The sequence below is a fragment of the Hippoglossus hippoglossus genome, chromosome 22 (assembly GCF_009819705.1).
Source record: "Hippoglossus hippoglossus isolate fHipHip1 chromosome 22, fHipHip1.pri, whole genome shotgun sequence".
NCBI classification, from domain to species: Eukaryota; Metazoa; Chordata; class Actinopteri; order Pleuronectiformes; family Pleuronectidae; genus Hippoglossus; species Hippoglossus hippoglossus.
Window position 1 is genome coordinate 15429158 of NC_047172.1, and position 23943 is coordinate 15453100.

The 23943-nt window shown below is 43.8% G+C and overlaps 1 protein-coding gene across 1 annotated transcript in view; it reads left to right on the top strand.

The window, feature by feature from the left end:
- The window catches only part of akt1 (v-akt murine thymoma viral oncogene homolog 1), a 35398-nt gene extending 12761 nt beyond the window's left edge, over positions 1–22637 (top strand). Inside the window, exons 3-13 of the mRNA XM_034575617.1 lie at positions 7292–7420; positions 9422–9533; positions 9858–9984; positions 10905–11036; positions 11166–11231; positions 12518–12586; positions 12707–12832; positions 18542–18756; positions 18856–18943; positions 19152–19254; positions 20617–22637. Of these exons, the coding sequence (XP_034431508.1) occupies positions 7292–7420; positions 9422–9533; positions 9858–9984; positions 10905–11036; positions 11166–11231; positions 12518–12586; positions 12707–12832; positions 18542–18756; positions 18856–18943; positions 19152–19254; positions 20617–20696 (1247 nt within the window). The 3' untranslated portion in view covers positions 20697–22637. The remainder of the gene's footprint in view (positions 1–7291; positions 7421–9421; positions 9534–9857; positions 9985–10904; positions 11037–11165; positions 11232–12517; positions 12587–12706; positions 12833–18541; positions 18757–18855; positions 18944–19151; positions 19255–20616) is intronic.
- The last annotated feature ends 1306 nt before the right edge of the window (positions 22638–23943 follow it).

Consider the following 23943-nt stretch of genomic DNA (forward strand, 5'->3'; position numbering starts at 1 on the left):
GAGGGGCTAACAAAAGAGGGTTGGACAGGAGGGGAGGAGGGTGCTGGAAGACATAAAGAGACTTGGAAAAAAATTAAGGAGGCCGAAGTCCCAGACAGTTTAGGATGGCATGTCAGCCTGATGTCGCCTTATATGGTCACAGCGAAATGGGGCAAATGGGTAGTTTTGGTGCCCGGGATGCACGGGAAGCCCAGCTCTGAGCTCTTGCGGCTCATAGTAGGGGGTTTGGTGTGGGGCGGAGTTTGTGGTTGCTGGGGCTCAGCAGTGACCCCCTGCATCAGGGAGCCCCCTCTCCTCTGGAGCGGGCGGACTGTGGCTCATTGAGATGCAGGGCACAGGGTGGCAGGCCACAGCTGCAGCCTACAGGCAGAGCGCGGCAGAAAAGGGCCGAAGGGATGGCGGGGGCGGCTGAGGAAAAACCAACAAAAGGCGCAGCCCCCCACTCCCCTCCTCCCTCGCTTTGGAGTTCAGATTCCCTAATCCTCAACCTCCGTCTAACCCCCCCCCCCCCTTCTCATCCGATTCTCACCACTCACATGCACAGTTCACGCAGTTACCACTCGCTCCCTTCCTCTCATCCCCAAGCTATGAATGGCCAGACAGGGACAAAACCCAACAGCAGCCCCCGCAGGAAGTCCAACCACTGGGTGTAGGCACTGAGAGACGCGTTTTGTCTGACCCTCTCACTGTGTGTGTGTGTGTGTGTGTGTGTGTGTGTGTGTGTGTGTGTGTGTGTGTGTGTGTGTGTGTGAGACAAGGTGCGTGACGACTAAGGTGCAATACTAAGGGGGGGGGCCGAGATGCAACAGAGCTGTTGGTTTGTCAAGACACTGTGATGATGAATGTTGAATGATGTGTGTTATTAAATCCAACAACCTACAGCAGCTGGGACCTCAGCATTCCCGACGTTGTCATGTAGAGACGGACAGAACGAAACGCTTCTCGGAAACAGCCACTAACCTCTGGCATTCTCTGTCGTCTTTCTCTCTCTCTCCCCGATGTCTAAAGCATTCCACGTTTTTCTCCCTTTTGTTTATTGACTCCTCAATGAGGCTGCCTCGCCAGCCCGTACTGTTAAAGCCTCTTAAACCAAGTTGACTTGCAAATGGCTTCAGTGTCAAAAGGAAGCCCAAATATAAATTTGCATTGGATGTTTTTCTAGCTATTTTCTCTTTCATCAGGTAAAACTCGTAGGTTAAGCTAGTTTCACAAACCTTAAAGACACATACCTGAGATAAAATGATTAAACTAAAGCTAGGGTTTGTAATCCTGGAAAAGCTGTCAAGAGCAGGCTACACTTTGAAAATATGCAACCGATACATCCCACACTCGCTCGCTAACTTCTGGCTATCGTCTCTGCTTCAGCAGCCTATGTCCCTCAAACGGCAGAAGACTCCGGTCATACACAGTGAGAGCGCAGGTAGGGTGTTCGCAGGCAGGTCGGTGTGTGACAGGTACACCAACTGATCATTTAATTCGGTCCAAGTGAAATGATTGGTTGTGTTTATTACAGTCCTATGAAGGCCAGACACCAGCATTTATTCTTTTTTTTCTTCAATAGACCTTTTTTATCGAGGTCTTATCAGGATATGGAGAGGATTTCAACGAACCAGATAAATAGTGTTTAAGAAATCACTTACAAACCCAACCTTTAAACACAGTTCTACAAACAAATCTGATATTAAAACCTCTCTGGGGGATACCATTTCTGATCACACACCAGTATTTTTACAAATAGTGCTCATGCATACGTAAACAGACATGCTCCACTGTGTACAGCTGTGGTTGAACCTGTTCTCTCAGCGTGTGTGTTAAGGGTATAGAGGGCGCGTCGACGGCGTGCTGGAGCTGTCCACACATAGGGCCCATGCAGCAGTTGGCAAATAAAGATGAATTCTGTTGTGTTTGGCAGCGGTTCTCCGTTCATTATTTTCCACTTTGCCCAGCGCGCATCCCAGACCTCAGCAGCTGCTTGTCATGTAAAGACACTCTATCAGGCCCTGACAGCTCCTCCCATACACACACATATGCACGCACACACATTATGCATTGCTCATACACACTTCACTTGCGCTCGCACCCCCCACGCGCAGTCGTACATATGTGGGGAACATATGTAGTGATCTGTCTCACTACCGCTCCACTCAGCACAACTCTTTGCACACTGTGTAGCTTTCTCATCCCCTCGAGTTCTCTCATCTCTCATCTGGTGTCAAATCAGTCTTCCCGCTCCGCCGTCCTTCCCCTAATTTGGTTGAGTTGAGTCACATGTGCGCTGTCACACTTTACATGTATTAGAAAAGCATTTGATTCAGGGACACACCTCATTTAGTGGATGCTTCCTCGCAGCAGAGTGAGTTGACTCTGTTGCAGTCGAACCCGACACTTGAAGCAGGTTTTATCTTATCTAGGTTGTGGTCAGTCTGTCTGTTGGCTAGTTTCCTGTTTTGGAGAACACGTTGACATCAAAAGAGTTTAGTTTACTGGAACGCAGTGTTGATGAACTGACTTAAAAGCAGAAGGCTCTCCTCTGTTGTTTTGTGGCCCCATTGTCTTTTGTCAGCAGTCTGCACTGTTTCTCACTGTTCACAGGATGCATTGGAGTCTATTCTCCAAAGCGTCAAAGTCAAGTCGTATCGCCTGTCTATCTACTTGGAGCTACTATAAGGACTGGAGTTTTGAAAAATATTTAGTGAATAGATTGATTTATTATTTGTGCATAATTACCTTAATAATAAATTCTGTGCTCACATTTAATCTCCTGTTCTAGTCATTAATAGAAAATTACAGAACGCAAATCTGTCAGTTGTGGGTTCTTGTCTTGTTGGCACTTATGAAAGACAGAATAAAAGGAGAAGAAGGGGGAAATCGGTGTAAATGGGAAGCTGACAAAGGTCATCTTTGTTGCTTACTCTCTAAGGGTAAACTGTTTGTGTGGGGGGTTGAGCTTCAGAGTGGTGGAGACAAACACACACACACACATACACACAGACAACCGGATATAGCTGCTTCCACTGTTGTCATGTGACCAGTTTGTGGTCGCAGACGAGGAAGTTGCAGTGTCTAGAAAGAGGAGGCACTAGCTAAGAATTTAAGTTGCAGAAGTGGATTTACATATCTGTGGCTGTCATTTATTTTCAGATGTCTGTCACAGTGCTGAAAAGGCAGAAGACACACAAACATTTTTTTTTACAACCACATGTGAAAAATGTGTGTTTATATCACAGTGGGGATGAAACGGTTACCGGTTTCACATGATCCCTGACTGTTAGTTTAACAGTTCCAGTCTTTAATTACCGTGGTGATTTGGTTGATACTGTAACAGCACAAGCTAGCAACCGTTGGCACCCACTGCCACCAAATTGCGAACCTTTTAACGAACGCTGATATTTTGTCCTGAATCAAGTGTGAGCTATCAGAGTGGTGAGCTATCATTGTCATCTCCCCCGGCATCCATTTGCCAGAGGCCGCCTCAGTTTGGAAAACGTCTACCAGCACAGTACATGTCACACCATGCGCTGCTGCGTCACAAATGAACACCCATGCTAATTGTGATGGGTGCTGTGCGTCACTGGAGCTGGCAGGCAAAGCTCACCGACTTCCAAACTGGATGTTGATTTAATCTATTTTACACACAAACACCTCTCAGTTCCTACTAGGCGCGCACACACACACACACACACACACACACACACACACACACACACACACACACACACACACACACACACACACACACACACACACACACACACACACACACACACACACACACACACACACACACATTTATGGACACACAAGCACATACATGCATACACATCTCTTGAGATCAGGATCTGCTATAAAGAACATGAGGTCTTTGCTCAGTCTGGAAGTGATTTGCTGCATTCCTGCTGAAACCAAACCAAAACTCGAGTTTCTCGTCTCTCAACCGATGAGAGTGCACGCTGGAGCCCTTTGTGTGGTGTCATGGTGTCAGGTAGGGGCCTCATTATGCTGCCTCTGCATTGTGCACATACTGTCCTTTAGTGTGTGCTGGCATGAACTATAGCTGGGGGATATGGGTCAGCCAAAACCTGACCACAGAGCGAGGCACCAGCTGGGGCCAAGCTGAGGAGAACAAGGCTCAGTTTGTAGACTTTCTAGCTTCACCCGGAAGGATTTAGGCAGTTTGTGATTGTGTCAAACAGGCTGTTGGTTTAATTCCTACCTTGCTGTTGTATGACTGCATTTGCTCTTAAATATACAACATGTAACAGGTCTCCATAAAAATGTCTAAAAACGACCTATGACATATATTTTATCGACTTGTGAACTTACATTATCCAAACTGTTTCTAACAATGTTCAAACCCAGAGAAATCCCCAATTTTATTCAAGGCTTTAAAATCAGTCATATCCGCTTTGCCCGTTTCTTCCATAACTTCCGGGGAAAAGAGGAGGAAGGGAAAACACACTCTGCGAGCCAGTGAGCCAGTCAGCTGTTTTTTCCCTCCACTGTGTTGGTCACTTGTAATGGATCACGATTATTCATTTACCGTTTGCTGCAAAACATGGATAAAACTTGAATCCGTTACCTCATCAGCGAAGGTAGAATCCCACGACCCCACGCTGCTTCACGACATCATCAAACTAGGTCTTTTGTTATTGTTTTGATTGAGAGTCCCCCCCAATGCCCAAAGTTACATATCCTACTTTTAAAATGAACCTCTTTTGTGCTTTGATTATTCTGTTTTTTGCACCAATGATGTCTGGAAGCTTCCACTTTGCTGAAGTGATGAAGTCTGGTTCCCTTGAAGGCTTGGGATAAATAACACTAAGCATGTGGATTCTCTGGAGACCGGCGTGCACGTGTGGGTGACTGATGTGTAAGTTTATTGGTGAGGCTCGTAGTTTTAAACGGACAAACAACTCATCACGATAATTACATTACATTGAAACAGGCGTGAGGGAAATGCACCAAACGTACTGCTGCCTGTGTGTATTTTTTTCAATTAGGAAGGTACATCCAGTTGATGGGAGGTAGCAAGAGTGGCAATCCCACGGCTGAGGAAGTTGAGCTACTTACTAAATGAGCTCTGTTGTGTGTGTGAAAATACTTAGTCTGCAGATAAGTAGATGAAAAATCTACTCCAATGCCATGATGAAAAATGTAATAACACATCAGACATCTGCTGTGGATTGAAGACTGTATAGTATATTGTTCTCTGGGGCAGATGTTTCCTACTACTGTGGCAATCGTAGCCAGCACCTTGCCAGTCACGGTAAATCAGGTATTTTTTACACTTTGGAGTTTGCTATGGGTTTAATGGCTTGATGCCCCGCTGGAACGGGATGTACAAACAGCCTGGTTCATGCTGCTGCTGTGTGTGGTCAAGTTTGCCAGAATGAGGGTGCTTTTCTAAAGCGTCCTTTTCCTTTTCTTCCTGCCTTTTTATCTCAACTGAGAAAAGCCATATGGAGGATGTCCCATTAGAGAGCAGGAAGGGGAAGTTCATAATTCTGACATGTCTGGAGTGACAAATATTGAAAAGTGACAATGTAAAAAATTTGCCATCACTTTAAATATTTTATAGTAACATACACTAAGCTGCTGTTTGGTCAGACTGATCTGTTATCAGTTTCATCAGTCACAAGTGAATGTTTGAAGGAGGGTAACAGAAGCTCATATTGACACCTCTCCCCTACACACACATCACACACACATCACACTTCTGTGTTGGAGGAAATGGGGCAATTAAGGACAGCTTGCCACGACTCTGCATGGGGTTAATATGCAGCTCCGTGATTAAAAATAAATTACACTTTTCCTGTATAAATATTCAAGTCCCACTCCGCTGTGTGCCACTGCCTTGTTATGGTATGTAAGCTATTTTTTTCTCCCCCTCGTCTGCACAACATCTGGCACAACATTTCCTGAAGCATCACCGGAATAAATTGGGTTTCGTCTGCCTAGGAGAGTTTTATTTGTGTGATGCTGGTTTGTGTAAGTGAACGGGACGGACATGCGTGGCTTGAGGTTATGGGTGTTGTCTGGAAAATGGGAAATTGTGGAAAGTTTTATTGGAAAAAATCGATGCAACTTTGGCAAACATGATGGTGGTGGTACAAAATAATTGATAGGGAAGAGACAGAGAAGCAGTTGTGGTGGATAAAAGTACATTTACAGTTCTAGCATCTGTATTGTAAAAGGGGGAACTCAACCAAATACTCCTGCATAAATGGAAAATAGTGTTATAAAGCCTTTTGTTGCACCAGCTGTGTGAAGTCTGATAAATTGGCCTCAAGTGGTGTCACTTGAGTCAGCATTGCTTGGGGCTGAAGACTACAAACTTGAAAATTAAAAGAAAAATCTGTGGGTGTGGAATTAGAAAAAGTGATTTTAACAGACTTTTTAAAAGATATTTTCAGGATATGGAATGGGGGTCCCACCAATACGTGCATTTGACCAATCCTGAGCCAGTCTCAGTTGTCTATCATGACAGTTCACCCTATTTTAAGAACTACCTAAAATAAAAAAACTTATTTGGCATATAGTTAGACTTTTTTTAAATGTCTATGTCCCGTCCACTAACATGAAGAAGGCTGTTCATATGACCTATACTGCAGCCAGCCACTAGGCGGTTAGGTTGATGCTTTGGCTTCACTTTTGGGGAGCTGGCATGTCGTCCATCTTTAAGACACCCAAATATCAGACTGAACTGTCTGCAGGCTAGTTGCATTGTGAGTAACCTAGACACCAGGAAGAAGAATGTGTGGAATTAAGAAAAACACTTTTTTTTTCATTGTTTGTCTCTAGTTCAACAATGTAATAGAAAGATGATGCTTAATTGTTGTAATAAGACTTTTTTTAGTAGAACTTTTCTTTTTTCCTAGGAACCTTCATTAACTTGGATCTTAAATTTGAATTCACCAGTTCAAGGAAATGTTCTGAGAAAATTTTCAGACAGTTTGAATGTTACCCGAGAGTCTACTCTTTCAAGTGGCGACTCAACTCAACCAACCATTTGTCGTGCAGCTGACCTACACTAACAGAGACGGTGACAAGATGGTCATTTTAGGGAGCGCCACTGCACAGCATAGTAATTAGACTGCAGGAAATGGGTTGCAGCTCTGGGAATTAACACAGAAAGTAATGGAACGCCACCGCTTCGCCATTAATCATGAAACCACAATATAAACAAAGCAGTTGTGCATCGGTGTGAGGTCTCTCAATTACTGTGTGATGAGTTGTTTAATTTTGCCTCCTGTTTCTCAATGGTCCTTTCTCAATCTCTTTCTCATATCAGGAGAATACATCAAGACCTGGAGGCCAAGATATTTTCTCTTGAAGAGCGATGGTACGTTCATTGGCTACAAAGAGCGGCCGCAAGATGTTGACCAGCTGGAAACCCCCTTAAATAACTTCTCCGTAGCACGTGAGTATCTGCTTTGAAGAAACCTTTCTCCTCCTGTTTCTTGGCAGCTTGTTCAACTCTTGTTTTGATTGTTGCGTTCCGGTTTTTACCTGCATTGCGGTTAACAAATATGTTCACCTGCTTGTTTTGATTTCGTATGCCTCTTGCATCATTATTAACAGAAAAACAAAAGTCATGCCAATGAGGTAAAAGAATGAATGTGAATCACCTATAATATTATTTAATCACTCTATTATTCTATTACATTATGAATGAATATGAATGGTGACATTAGCGAAGTTATAGTTTTATCTCAGCAGCCTCACTATGGGTTTCTTTTAGCACCGCTCCAAGGCAAAGCTCTGTGCATGTAAAATGTCAGTGTCCTGACATTAATAAATTTGAATGTCATTCTTCTTAGTATAGCCGTTTTCAGAAATGCATAATTCCACATAATATCCGCATGATTTGATCCAGACTGTCTTTTTCGGGAGTTTCACTTTAACACATGAACAACGGAGCAGCAGAGTCTCTGCTCAGACGTGTTCACAACTAAACAGATATTTCAGAAGCGTTCAGTTGAGAGGTGACGCAGGACTTGACTTATTCATTCGACTGCGGAGATCACATGTTTTTGTTTAAATCACATCGACCGACTGTTATCACCAAAAGCTCTCTTGACATCTTCATCTGTGAGATGATTTGAGATATTTTTTTTTTTTTTTTTTTTTGCTTCAATCAAATGTTAGAAATGTCATCAACATGCCCACTCGCTGGCAGTGAATCGTGCGGAGGGTCTTTGGCTCTGTTCTTACATGGGCTCATTCGGACATCATCCAGAGTTTTTACTAGGGGGCTGGCCAAAGAATCTCAGGAGAATGTCCGGGGACTTCACTTGTACATTTGCGTTAGAGCACCTCTGGAGAATGTCTGGAGATTATCCGAAGTTCAGTGCAGGTCTGAAGCAGCTTTAGTCTTCCCCAAACTCTCTGTTTCTGCACTGTGACAGAAGAAATGCCCAGAGCAGCCGTGCCCACTCCGTCTTCACATCAGACAAAGTTGCTATGATAAGCTGTGCAGATGACTGAACACAGCAATTAGACGGCATACTGTTTTGTTTAACAAAACGTTTCCTCCCCGACACTCTTGAGTTATCGTGGTTATTAGCCGCCTCATTTCAAGTATTCATCTGGGCTGCGTTCTGAGCCTCTTTGCCTCCATCAGCAGTGGCTTTGGGTTCTTGTCACCACTACAACCCCGCCACAGAGGACGCACATGGCGCGTCAGCCGCTGACGGAGCCACTGCAGCTGGATTACATATTCACCCACAATGGAGCCATGTTGGATCTCAGTGGTGGTCCACTTGCCTGTCCTCCATCTATCAGACAGAGGCCATTTTGTGTCACGTTCTGACATATTTGCTGACATGTTTCATTTGGGAACAGATGTTAATGCGAAGGAGGTGCAGATGGAAATCTCTGCTTTCTAAATTCCATTATTAGACTGCTGTAAGGAATTGTTTCACGAAACTGATTACAAGACAATTATTTCCTGAGAAAAGTAAGATAATAAAATAAAATGTTATTTCAATAAGGAAAAGTAAAACTGTCACTCATTTGTAAAAAGTGTGACTTAAATAATTTGCAGGCTTTGCAAGTTTACCCATAATGTTTTAATAAAACAAAACTTCAATATGATAAATATTGTAAATTTGACTTATTTATTTAAATATAGTTTTATTTAGACATTGTGTCTAAGCATATTTGATATTTATTTAACATGACACAGATTTGATATTAAAAACCCATATTAGCAGATTTTATGTTTTAAAGAAGATGACAAGTTAAGGATCTGAGTTGTTTTCCTCCACCAAAGTGCACCTGTTCTTTTCCAAATTGGCCGACAGTGTCTGTTAGGGTGGCAATAAAGATAAATGGCTATAACTGTGGGTCTGTCTCTCCCTCTGCTCCCCTACACACTGGTCTTTCTCCCCCCCCTCCCTCCCTCCCCTGCTGTGGTCAGAGTGCCAGCTGATGAAGACGGAACGGCCCAAGCCCAACACATTTATCATCCGCTGCCTGCAGTGGACCACTGTCATCGAGCGCACCTTCCACGTGGAGACCCCTGAGGAGAGGCAAGCGAGGAGCACACACCTCTCAGCTCACAGAGCAGCAAAAACACAAATCATTTACACTTTCTCCTGTTGCTACAAAACAGTTTAGCATTTTAAGAGATTATCTGTTTTTTTCCCTAACATGTGGGTTTACACTCACAAACATACACATTTAATCATTGTTATGCACTCGCACAAGGTCTACTGGCTATTGGCAGAACTCACACACTTGAAATTGCCTTCCTGTTGATAAGAAGACAATTATGTGATTGGGCTGCGGGGCTCGCATGATGGCAAATGGGCTGATGTAATCTTTTTTTCTTCTACTGCCCGTGTCTCCCTCAGGGAAGAATGGACTAAAGCCATTCAGACAGTTGCTGAAGGTCTGCAGAAACAAGAGGAGGAGATGATGGACTCCTCTCCAGACCCCATGGACATGGAGGTCTACCTTACCAAACCTAGACTAAAAGTGGTACGGACCAATCATGCTTTCCTGTTTGTGTACTATGTTGTCCTCACACTGAAGCTTTTTTCAAACACAAACTCCTAAAAATGTCAATAAATTGAGTCTGGACTTTCTCCAGTTTGTCTTTCACATGTGAAAAACGTAGCAGGAGATTGTTTATGCCAGATGCGTTTCCAACAATAGGAACAGTCAGGTGAGAGTTGACACCTGGATAGAGCATGCAAGAGGCAGAGCTTATGAATTCCTCTGCAGAAATCACATGTTTTTCATCAAATTGACACCTGCGTCCCTTCTTTTCTGCAAAAGGTCCAACATTTCTCTCAGAATTTCTCCTTTTCATCCTGAGATTTTGGTATTGTTCCAGTTTCATGTTCGTTGCCTGATAAAAATGTCATCAAGATGAGATGAGATTACACTTTATTGTCAGAATTATGTTTCCCATAAATGAAAAGCTCCAACACCTTTATGCATCCTCTCCCTGAGTATGTCCTTCTCCCCCAGGTTGAGCATTTATCTTCTCCGCCACCCTACTCTGCTTTATTTGCATTTAAACCACTTCAGCCCACCAACTACCTTCTACTTCCCCAACATCAGCCGTGGGTGGCTTAGCACCAGATAGAATGTCCATCTTGTTTCACAACCCCCACACGTGTCATGACATAAAGGTCCAAGGCCACCGGATTGGATGTCCCTCGCACAACCATTTTCAACATTCTCCTGAGTGCCAGGGTCAGAGGTTAACTGAGACATAACCACATATAGGCCAAACCATTAGAGGAATGGAAATTGCATGGTAGGTGAAATAGTGCCTTAAACGCTTTTGTGTTGTTGTCAGTCGGATTATGTTTCCTGGCTAGTTAAAGGATGAGGTTTGTTCATGCTTCTGTTTGTAACCAGATGCCACTTTCTTTCCTCTTGCCTACCAGACTATGCACGACTTTGAATACCTCAAACTCCTGGGAAAAGGCACTTTTGGCAAAGTTATCCTGGTAAAGGAGAAGGCCACAGGACGCTACTACGCCATGAAGATCCTAAAGAAGGAGGTCATCGTAGCAAAAGTGAGTGGAGGCCATTGAGCAAGTTAAACACTATTGGGAGGGGGACATCAGTGGTGTGTGCTGTGACTGATAGCTAAATCTTTAGCCATTGTGGGAGTTGTACAAACACTGTGTGGCTTTTTTTTCCAGGATGAAGTGGCGCACACACTCACAGAGAACAGAGTCCTCCAGAATTCAAAGCATCCGTTCTTGACAGTAAGGAGCTCATCCATATACCTAAACCAAACCTTATTCTAACTCACAGAAATCCTCTGTAGCCTCTTCAACACAACCCAGCAGCATCCTTTAAGAAGAAAAAGGGCATTTTCACCAGGAATGTTGTGAAGAGCTGTTCTTACAAAGGCACTCTGCAACACTGGACGTTCTTTTCTATCTGTTAACCCTTACTCTAAGTCTTGAATTGAAAAGCTCCTCCAAAATGTTAGGTACAAGTGGTGGGGGGAGGCAACGCTTAATGCAATGTGCTCAGTGCAATGAAGTGGACCCGTGTTTGCAACACAGCAGTTGTTAAAAAGCCTCAGCACACTGGACGCACTCTGCTGAAGTTTTCATATTTCGCTATTCATTTGATGGTTGTGTTGAATTTGTAGCTAAAAGTGCTAAACAAGGATTGAAATGTTCCAAGTTACCTTTAACTCAGCTGTTTAAAGCAACACAATGCTAGATTTGCTCTCGGGTATACTCAAGCTCCCCCTACAGGTGGAATGCCTAATTCACCGTTTTAAACATGAGTAGCGATCTGAGTCTCCCCATACACACCAAGCTGTCAGAGAAGAAACCAGCATCTTCTGAGGCCAAAGAATCATGTTAATGAAGTAAGCATTTGTACATTCACCGCAATCAGTAGAACAGTAGCATACAAGCTAACACAGCAAGCAAGTAGCCGACGCAGTTATCCATGTCCGAGCACGATGAGTCTCAAATCGCATGGAATTATTTGGCTAAACCTCTATCGAAATGGAATTACCTGACTTCTGATGATAGACTAGCGAGTAGACAACTTGACTTACACAGCCAAACGTCAAGCAAGCAGATCAGCACAACATAGCAAACAAGCCAAAGTTGCCATTAGCTCTGATATTAATTATTTTTCAGTTTCTTACTCGCTCACTTTCTCTTTTCCTCCTCTATATTTCCTCTGACATTGTCCTCAGAGGTCTGCCATGATGTCCGCACTGAGAATGGCAACTAGGTTTTCTTATAGCTAGCTAGTGTGTGAATTATGCTGTAAAGCAGGTCGTATTGTTTCAGCACGGTACACCAGAGTTACATAGTGCAGCTCCAGCTGTCCAGGGAGCGCTCTAACAAAGACACATATGCCATTCTCCCTATTATACATGTGTGTACCATCAAATGATTTTGAAGCTGTTATTTTAAGGTATGAAAACTACCTATAGTGTTGCTTTAGAGGACATTACTCTTGACTTTGCTGGAAACATCGGCATGTTCCACTTAGAAAGTTTTTTTTTTTCTGTCGGCAGGGACTGAAATACTCCTTCCAGACACATGACCGCCTGTGCTTCGTCATGGAGTATGCAAATGGTGGCGAGGTAAACCATTTCAACCATTACTACATTCGCACATCTGCAAATAGTCTTGAACAGATTTTTCTCTCTTCATTGGTCCTCTTTATCGTTATTGTCAATCTCCCCTGTTTCTCTCTCTTACAGCTTTTCTTCCACCTGTCAAGAGACCGGGTATTCTCGGAGGAGCGGGCACGGTTTTACGGTGCAGAGATAGTGTCGGCCCTGGACTACCTTCATTCTGAAAGAAACGTGGTCTATCGAGATCTAAAGGTAGAAGGGACTTTCTCTCATCCTCGCTGTCAGCCTCTTTTGCTGCTGCACCCCCCAACACACATTCAACCTCAAACAAACATCACACACACACACACACACACACACACACACACACACACACACACACACACACACACACACACACACTTCCTTTCCTTCATTTCTCCCCTGGCAGGATATAAATAGGGTTTGCCTCCATCCAAAGCAGTTGCAGTGGCCAGGTCTTATTGATCTGCCTCCCCCAGATCGGTCTCCAGACCTCACTGCAGCTGGAGGGAGGCTCGGCCCGGACAACTCTAACTGCAGTTAGGCAGAAATAACCACCAGTCCTCTTGAAACAGATCGCCACGGCCTCCCTTTATAGTACGTCGGGGGGAGGGGGGGGTGGTATTTGTGAATGACGTCATGTTATAAGCTGGCAGTTAAACACTGTTAGTTGACTGGGAGTAAATGATATCAACATCTGCTAAGCATCAGAGAATAAAAGAGTTTCCAGGTTTCAGCTGCTTCTTTTTCAATATAAATCTATTTATATTCTCACATCAAGATGATATCAAAGATGGCTGCTGCAGACTGATAGGGCATGATTGGGTTTAGGAGGACTATAGGGGGTTATCAGTGTTGCAGTGGCATCTGTGGGCCTCCTACTTCCAGCTGATAAAACTATACCAGCCAGGTCAGCACAGCACTCGCTCCCTCCCTCTGTCCCTTGGGTTTACGAGGCAGGCTCCCAGCCTGCTTGGGTTCTCCTGAAAATGCCAGGGTAGCAGGAATGGAGGATGTGCTGACTCTAGCCGGGCGCTGCTGGCCACGTGTGAGCTACAGCTGCCAGGTGACTTTAACTGAGAGAGGGGGGGAGGGAGGACAAGCTGATATTAAAAGGCCATGCAGCCTCAAGTCATGACACTGCATGATGCACATCCTTTAGGCCATTAGGTCACATTGCCTGTACTTAAGTTCACTAGGCAGATTTCCATTTACTTGTGTAAATGCAAATTTTTTTATTTGTACATAAAGTGGAAGTGCCTGAAATACAGAAGGCAAAATAGGTTAAACAATTTTTTTAGATGGAGACAGAAAAGTTTGCATGTCGAAAAAGGCTGATAGAGTCAGACTTTTCTGATTGAACTCATGGTTCTTACATATGCTTTTAAGAATACTTTTAATGATGTTTTTTTTTTACATTGTTACATTTTTACACAACTGAAGAAATTCCCAGAAAATAAAGAGAAATAGATGGACTGGTTATTTAGGTTATTTGCACATGAAGATCACTTTCTTTATCTAACTATATATAAAGGAATCTCTGTCACTGTGTATTTATTGAGATTTTCTTGACAAATGCTTATCTGATTGGCTTCAAAGGTTGTGAGTGTATTAGTGAGGACCCACGGAAGTGCATTGTCTTCCTAGTTACCCTCTACGCTGTCACCCTGACACTATTAGTGCAGCAGAGAGGGGACATTCTTTGTAGATTAACAAATGTATATTCCCTTCACCTCCCACAATTATTTTCTTGTTAATTCCCATGAGCCACTGATTTTATTCTTCTTCCTGTTTTCTTCAGCTGGAAAACCTCATGCTGGACAAAGATGGACACATAAAGATCACAGACTTTGGTCTGTGTAAGGAGGGGATCAAAGATGGTGCCACCATGAAAACGTTCTGTGGGACGCCAGAGTACCTTCGCAACCTGAGGTAACCACAGAAGTGTTTCTTTCTCTATGAGAAATGATTATATATCTCTCTCTTACATCAAAGTCAGTTCTCTGTAGGTTTGAACAGATCAGTGACAAATCAAAGGGAAATTATACAAGCTAAGTGATTTGCCACCTTGAGCCAACAGAACAACTTAAAGGTCCCATATTCTACACTTTCTGGTGTTTTTGTTAGAGCCTGATAAATTTATCCTTGACTATTAAAATTTACTTATCAGTTTGGCATTTATGTTGCCAACATGCAATGATATGAAAACCATTATTTTACAGAAGAAGCAATACAGAAAAGATATGCATTTATTGTATGGTTATGTAATAATTCAATTTCTATATATTTGGTTGTATTTTTTTATTTTTTACTTATTTGAAAAATAACAGGAAAAAATCTAATATATATCGGCCGATGTATCGGAAATATTTTTCTCCCTAATAATGATATTGTCATCTTTAATTTTTTTAATATTTATGAGAAGATAGGGTACATTTTGCTTTGAAGTACCAAAAAACCATCTTAATGTAGCTTTACATGTCTCTCATGTGCAAATGTGTAGTGAATATCATGGGTCAAAGTTCACCGTAGTTGAGCTCCACGTGAAGCCATGCTGCGTTTCCTCTGCAAAAGAAACAAATGTTTTATTTGCCCCCTCGCTTGCACAGATTGTAAGTGAAGGAAAAGGTTTTCCACTGAAACATTTGCGTATGTGATACAGGTTCCTCATGCTTCTCTCTGTAGCTGTGGCAAGAACAGTTTAGTCAGCCAATCAGAGGAGAGGCTAAGATCGAATTAAAGGATTTGCAGATAAACACCCATAGAAAACCAAATTTTATAAAAAGTTGGATGGTGGGTCGGGATGAGCTGGGGGCATACCTGAGGCTGGTGACTATCACAGCTTTACAGAAGTTATTTAATATGGCATGTGTGTGTTCTACCTTGATTGAGCACTTTTATATTTTAACAGTATTTGCACAACACCTTGTCTAGCATGCAGTATGTGTTCTTGGACCACAGTGGATAAGAAGCATGTGGAAGAAAGGGCAGCTGTCCCAGAATGCCTTTCTAATCTCCATCTAAAGTCGAGTTAATGAGTGTGCCGTGTGCCGAGGGCAAGGCAGCCTGCTCTCGTGTTTGCTGTATGGGGATGGGTGTGGCGACTCCCTGTTGCGTGCAGGTATGACAAGTGTTGGAGTGGGCCGTGTAACACGATATTTCATTGTGAGTATGGTCGGTGTGTGTGTGTGTGTGAGTAAGTGCGTGAGTGTTTGTACGAGCCCCTTTGCCTGTTGCCATAAAAATGTTTTCCGGGAGAAGGGTGTCCGTGTTGACACAGTTGCCGCATCGTTGTTTTTAGCCTCCATTTGGAATTTTCAGTTTCTGAGAGGAGGGGTTATTGGTTGGCAGCGCCTCAGGAAATGTGAGCTTCTGCCCCTGGGGGGGGGGGGAAGAAAACAAACATTGCTTACAGCTGTTGTGTGGCACAAGGAGAGCCACAGCTCCCACTGCTGCCCAGGGGATGCTTCACCTGACCTGGGCAGAGCTAGAGCACACAATCCCACTTCCTCATAACACATACCTGTCCTTTTCATCAGTCAGTCATCAGCACCAGGCCATTAACGCTGGCCTAGTATGTGAATATTTATCTCCTCACACCTGGACAAACATAAAAAAAAGCAGTTTATTCTCTGCACTTGTATAAACCTTTTTTTATTTTTTATTCCTGAGTCCTCCACCTGTCCACGCCGCGCTCTCCCTAGCCCACTTTGCTCCTCCACAGAGAAGCACAGTCGATGACACCTCCAGCCTCCACAGCAGAGAGCAGGGAGACATCAGGGGGCGTTACCATGGCAACAGGGTCGCTGGCGAGCTTCTCTATGGAGTGCGGGCCAGGCAGTGTTACAGGTTGTTCTGCAGTAAACAATGACCTTGTTGTGTGTGCTGCACAGGAATGCTGTAACGTCTGGGAATATTCCACCCAGAGCAGGGGGGAGAGAGAGGGAGAGGGAGGAGAGACCCAATCTGCGAAAAAAGGCCAGACCAGTTTCCCTCTGGAGGAAGGAGAGGGACAAATTCACTTTGTCACATTTATTAAGCAGTTACAAGAAGAAACCCATTATTGGCTGAGCGAATTGGCTTTTAGGGAATATGTTAAAACAGGTTTAATCTAGCCACTGAAACTGATCTGGATTCACAAGCTTGGAAGATTAATGGCTGTCAGTGTGAGAAAAAAAGTGCAGTGTACGTAGTGGAGCTCTGGAGCAGCAGCAAGTGTTTGTGCTTTTATCCTCTCTTCTCTCCTCCCTCTCTCCTCCCCCTGTGTGTGCTCCTTTGGGGCAGTGTAACAGTATTTGGGGCTGGGGCCCAGGCAGACAGGGAGGCAGGCAGGGAGGCAAGCAGTCCTGGTTACGTATATGAGGGATGAGCTTGGCTCCTGCGCTCCTGGCAGCTTCACAGCTGTGGCGCTCTTCTACATATATGGGGCAGCTGCAGGCCCAGCTGTCGCACGGTGTGAATCACACGACAGCAGCGCTGGAAATAGAGCCGGCCCAGTAATCCTAGCCCCACACCGGCTTCACGTTACTCTCCCTGCCCTCCTAGTCCTCCTCCTTGATGCTCACCACTCACCGCAGCGCCAGGACAAGTGCCCACAGACACATGCACAGCTGCGTGCACATGCACACACAGTAGTTTTGTACCTTTTACGGACACGTCCATCTGTTTTCCAGGACCCTCTCTCAGCCTGTGCACTGTTGTGTCCATATCTCATTCTATTAATCCGCCCACGTCTTTTTGCCTAAGCGTCTATTTTTAGGTCTAAATTGCTTAGCATCACGCTGCTGGAGGTTTGAGAGAACAGACTGTTCTCCTTGTCTTGATTTCACCTTCAACATCCGCCTGGCAAGGTAGAATCCAGTACATGTCCCCAGAGACCTTGGGACAACTCAGCTCAGCAGCACATTAGTCATGCAACAGGTTGCACTGTTCAGTGAGCACAGCACCGGATAAGTTTTTCTCAGTAAGGACTGCCAAGAAAAGTCATCCTATGGAAATGATAAGACTAAATATTTTTCTGACTCTGGTTGTGTTCATGAAGTGGTTTGTTTCCAAGACCCCAGTGTGTGTTTGTTGCCACACTGTTGCTTATTGAAGTGACGCACACCTCTGCTGCTTGTTGATCTGTGTCTATGAATGTGTGGAGAGGCCTGCGGTGATTAAATATGCAGGGCTCCAGGGGAAACTCTATCCCAGCTCCTAATGTGAGATGTGAGTCAGTGCTGGCTGTGGCTGCCTCAAAAGACCAGACCAGTGGGGGAGAGCAGGTGATTCTGTTGGGTGGGTGGGGTGATGGGGCAAACCAGTTGCTTTAGGGTTTGTGTGTTCGGCCTAAAGAGCTGCTTGTCTGCACAACGTTATAATGCCCAAACACAAGCTTATTGCTTGAATCATATCAGCTTTTTCTTCACCTCACTTCGTATAATATTACTTCAAAAATTGTATTCAGGGTTAGAGATTTTCGCCACTGACAATGTTGCCTCAAGAAGGTTCCTGGTTCGAATTCTGGTTCAGCCTGGGTCCGTCTGTGTGGGGATTGCATGTTCTCCCCGTGTCTGCGTGGGTTTTCTGCAGGTACTGTGGCTCCTTCCCACAGTCCAAAGACATGCAGTTTGGAGTTAGGTTAAATGGAGATTCTGAATTGTCTGCAGGTGTTAATGTGAATGGTTGTTTGTACGTTTATATGTTAGCCCTTTGATGTGCCAGTGACTTGTCCAGGGTGTCCCCGCCTCTCGCCCAATGACAGCTGGGATTAGCTCAAGCTGCCCCCACAACCCTCAAAAGGACAAGAGTTATAGATATTGAATTAATGGATGGACTTGTGTATCATAAATAATTGAACACCTTCATTCTATTCCCCTTCAACAAGAAGTTAGAATAGCTCAAGAGCAAGCCAACTGCTGCACCGAATAAACTTTCACCCCCTTCCTTGTCCCCTAGGTGCTAGAAGACAATGACTACGGCCGTGCTGTGGACTGGTGGGGTCTGGGTGTGGTGATGTACGAGATGATGTGCGGCAGGCTGCCTTTCTACAACCAGGACCACGAGAAGCTGTTCGAGCTCATCCTCATGGAAGACATCCGCTTCCCACGGACGCTTGGACCCGAAGCGCGCTCGCTGCTCTCTGGCCTTCTCAAGAAAGACCCGATGCAGAGGTGAGGAACATCCGCCACGTTCCTCTCCTGTAGCAGATCACAAACCTGAGAGTCAGTGCAGTGGTTAAACAGATTTTTCCTTTTGTACGTGTCTTCCAGGTTAGGTGGAGGGTCTGACGATGCCAAGGAAATCATGCAGCACAAGTTTTTCGCGGGAATCGAATGGCAGGACGTTTACGAGAAGAAGGTCGGTTTCTCAAATCTTCGTGTCGCCATGTTTCTCACTCCTTGTCTTGTGATTGTCAGACTCCAAACTCAGATAGCCGCCGTCCCTCAAGGGATCAATAAAGTTACGTCACTCAGAGAGCCACAGCCGAGACAATACCGATTATCTTTGCCAAACTAAGGGACTGTGCAGATGTGCTGATATGTTTGTCTTGTCTCCTCTCCAACAGCTGGTCCCGCCATTTAAGCCCCAAGTTACCTCGGAAACAGACACGCGATATTTTGACGAGGAGTTCACAGCACAGACCATCACTATCACACCACCCGGACAAGGTAGCACCGCACTTCCTACTCAGACAAACAGAATATCAAACCATCAAGCGGTGCTTCATAGCAACATGTGACAGGGAGCCTGCTACATGGACTGAAGATGAATTGCCATCAAACTTGTATGATACATTTCCCTCCTCCTCCCCATGAGGCTTTATTAAAAATGAGAGATTACACTTTCAGTTCACTCAGACAGAACGCAGACTTTATTTTTGATACTCAACCACTGATCCTTGAAAAATTGCTTACTTTAGTCAGTGTCACTGAATTAGATCGTAGTTATTTTAAAACCGCCAAATTATATCCTTTAATTTCAATTTTACATTAAAATGTCAAGTGTCAGGTTCATGAGAGAAACAATTAAAACTCAGAAAGTTTGGGTTTTTCCCTCTGTTACAAAAATATTCCACTGAATGATTTTATCATGTGAGTAAAGAAAACATTCTGCTGGTTTACGTGACTCCCCTGAGAGCAGTCTGCCCTCTACTGGAGAGCCAGCGCCACAGACCTCACAATGTAACCAAATGCATGTGACAGCCACTATCTGTGGAGAATACATGGTTACAGTGAGATAGTAAAATATATTAAAAGTAGTGGGACTACGTGATATTGTTAAAAATATTATTCTTGAATGAATATTTTGATATCCTTAGAAAGTTATAGAAGTCACAGTAACCAATGTGGATATAACGACCAAGCACACCAAGCATTCACTGTTTAATTCTCAACTAAGATGGTCTTTGAATAAAACTAAAACTGTATAACATGCTGTTACGGTGGTTTCTAGCTGATTCAACAGTTTGTTCAAAACATTGCGTCTCCTGGGTCTAGAATGATCTAATTTAACAAGTGCTTAAACTCAGATTAGGATATATAGTTAAAACCTGTCCAGTTAAATCCAGTATCCCAGTTTGCATTCAATTACATTTAGTTTTATTTGTATAAAACCAAGCGCATCGTGTGTTATCTCAAAGCACTTTACATAGTAACAGGAATTCAAAAGAACCAGAGTTAGTGTGAGCAGCGTTGACGGGAGAGAAATGGGAGAGACCACGAACATCCGTGTACCTAAGATGACAAAACAAGTTATAGATATAATAATATTAATAATAATAACAGCAGCAATTATAGAATCATATATCAATAATTGTGATAATGATTTTCATTCTGATAAAGTCTCGAGTCAGCTGTACCTGCAGACCACAAGTTAATTAAACGCAGTACTTTGATATAAATACATTGGAGGGGGGGGGCTAAATCAATATATACTGTAATTATCCCCAAAATCAATTGAGAAGTTGGTTATGAATAAATTTCAGCCGCCCCTAAGTTCTGCTAACTGCTCTTCCTGTCTGTCCCGTACAGATGACAGTATGGAGTCCTTCGACAGCGAGCAGAGACCCCACTTCCCCCAGTTCTCCTACTCTGCCAGCGGGACGGCCTGAACAACTCTCAAAACATTCCTCTGGTCCCACCGTCGCCCAATCCCCACCCCCCCACCCCCATCAACCTCACCCAGCAACCCGCCCGACTGCACTCTCGAAAAACACCGGGGGGCACAAACACAGCCCGGCCCTCCCAGCGTTGTCTGCAGATGCCGTCGTTGGACGCAACACTTCCAGTCTGAAAGTTGTGTTATTTACAGAGGAGGAGATTGAAAAAACACCAATATTACTGTTGTTATTGTGCGTGGCCTCTGAAGACTGATCCCAGAGAGAGAGACAGAGTTAACACTATCCTGTATTTCCTGGTTGTTACGTTGTATACTGAGCAGGCGTCCATACACCATAATGACATGGGAAATGTAGTCATTATGCACAAATTAGGCCACTGCTATTAATTTTTGAGAAGGGCCATTTTATATCGAACACATTGAACAGTTTTAAATAGAAACAGGCATACTGTGGACCAAAACCACCATGTGAGCAGAGGGTTTGTGTGTGAGTGGGTAGTTTCCTCTTTGCGACTTCTGACCAATTCAAACACCATTCAAACAGACCGAGAACTTTCTGGTTTCTAACATGAATGTACCGTATCAAAATAAAGTCAACCTTTCTGCCGACACTTGCATGTTTGATTCTCCTAAAGAGAGGAGAGGATTTTTCTGTTTCTTTTTTACTTTTCTACTTATCCGATGCAAAACTCTTCCACCAGTCAGTCGGTCTGTTGTATTATCATCGATGGGTCTGATCAATCAATTGTGCAATACAGTCTGATGTGAGGAGCGACAGACACGCAGAGAATGCAGAGTGATTAATCATTAAGGTAGAAAGCCGGCCTGCAGTGGACGCCTGTTGTTACCTGTTCAAACATCAGAGTCCCTGAGAGACAGACCTCCCCCCTTCAGTTTCCTGGTCAGTGTAACAAATACACCCCCCCCCCTGAATTAAGTGCTTATAGTTCCTGATGCCTTTATATCTGGACGTTCTGCTGCAGACGGGGCCATCGCTCAGAAACTCTTCTCCTCTGGGTTTCTCCTCCATGTACAGAACAGTATTGGGTGTTTTTTTTTTTTTTTACTCTCCACCACCCAGTGCATTCGCTGCAGCCTCAGTGAGGTCACTTAAACAAAATACACTTCTTTAGGAATACTGTGCAAACAAACTGGGCTTTACGGGGGTAAACACACACACACACACACACACACAGTCATCTTTTTGAGTTGCTTCTTTTCGGGGGGGGATCGCCGCCCCCTTCACGAGCTTCTGAGTTTATTTATATGAGACCAGCATCGACTAAAATGAGTTTTACTGTGCCAATGATATGCACTTTGCTGCCCTAAAATGATTGTATTTGGACTCTTTATTTGTACTTTATGGTTGGTAAAGACTAAATTAGCTTCTTTTATAATGTAAATTCAAATGTGGATAAAAAACAAATAAAAACTTGTTTGTTTGAATGATTCTCCCCTTTTTACAGACGGCCCAGGCTAAACTGAGACTCATGGGAACTGAAACTGTTTTGGTTTTTTTATTATTATTATTATTTCAAAGTGTACTAGGAGGTTTCCAAAAGTGCTTCAGTATTTTTTACGATGACAGATAATCATTTTTCAAAAGTGCATCATACGTTATTGAATGTAATGGTTTTTACGATTTTTGTGTTCACTTTCAATCATTTTGCAAACATCTTGTTCAGTTTTATTTTATTTTATTTTTCAATCTGATTGTTACTTATTCCTATGCACACTCACCCTTTGCTGCCACCTTCTGAAAATAGGGAAATGCATTTTATACTTTTTATTTCAACCTTTTTTGTTTTGTACCTGCCCTCCCGTTTTTCCTGAGACTGAGGACACCAGCTTTAGTAAAACAAATAATATAAACTTTGTACACTGTTTTTACTTGTCTCTTTCAAATTGATGAAATAAAATGGTCTTAACAATACACTGCGTCCACTCATCTTTTACTGTGAAAGATGAAACCATTATCTTTACCACTTAGCCTGTAAGGGTCACAGGGGGGGCTGGAGCTGTGGGGTACACATTGAGCATTATCTCACCCATAATTTACTTTATATTATTATTTAGCTGAATGAGCAGCAGAGTGAGACTTTGATTAGATTCTGTAAATTAACATGTTTATTAGTTTATTATACAGCGATTGCAAGGAGTGATAGAAATATCCATCTCTTGTGCAGCCATGTATTCTTTTTCACACAAACTTCTTACACCTTCTTTACACCTCCTCCCACACTTCCTCTTTTTTTCCCCCTTGTTAGTACAACCCATCTCAACAACACCTTGAGGGAATTTCTTTAATTTATTTGGCCTAATAGAGGAACTGGTTATAATTTGGTGGTCAAAGGTCACGATGGCCTCACAAATCTCCTTTTTTGCATCGTGAATGCTTGAGAATGCATTTGGTACAGATGTTCACTGAGACTGGTGGATTAACTGATTATGTTTGGATGGTCAAAGGTCAAGGTCACAGTCGCCTCACAAAACACACAGCACTTTTTGACCAGAGTCACTCAAAGACGAAGTGATTAGAATATAGCGGTCAAAGGTCAAAGGTCACGGTGACCCCATATGAGTGGCATACAATTGCAGGGTGTTTTTTTATGCAACAATAATTTGAACTTTATTGTCTTGATATTTTATTTGAGTTTAAGCATGTAAACACGTCTTTGCAAAATACTTTACATCTGTAGCCTGGGCCTTTCCCCTCTCTCGTTAATGTGAGAGTCAACTTTGTTTCTCTAAACCAGACTGTGATCACACCCTGCAGACAAAACACAGCTAAGCGTGTGTGAGATGTGTTCCAGCATTCAGGGGCTCTGACTGTGTCTTGGCCCTGCTCTCCGCCTCTGCAGGACTGCTCAGGTCCACGTGTGGGGCCCTGCAGCTGGTCTGAGACGGGGAGAGATGTGTCCCCTGGGCCCTCGGGCAGATGGTACAGTCTCTGGAGCAGATGTTGACACCAGTCTGTCACTGGGCAAGCTGCAACGCACAGCGCCACACAGCGGGGCCGAGGTTTTTGGCTCACCTGACAACCATCCCTCACCTGACTCCAGCTGCACTGGCCAACACTCACCACAGAGCTGGGGCTGCAGATCTGCCACCGGCCTCCCGTGGGTGATCTTGTGTTGTGCTGCGTGGAGAAAGTGTCACTCACACGCAGCATGCAAGCCAGAGCACTTTTTCTTTTTTGCACTAGATGCATAAATATTTCCTGTTACAGTGTTACATCA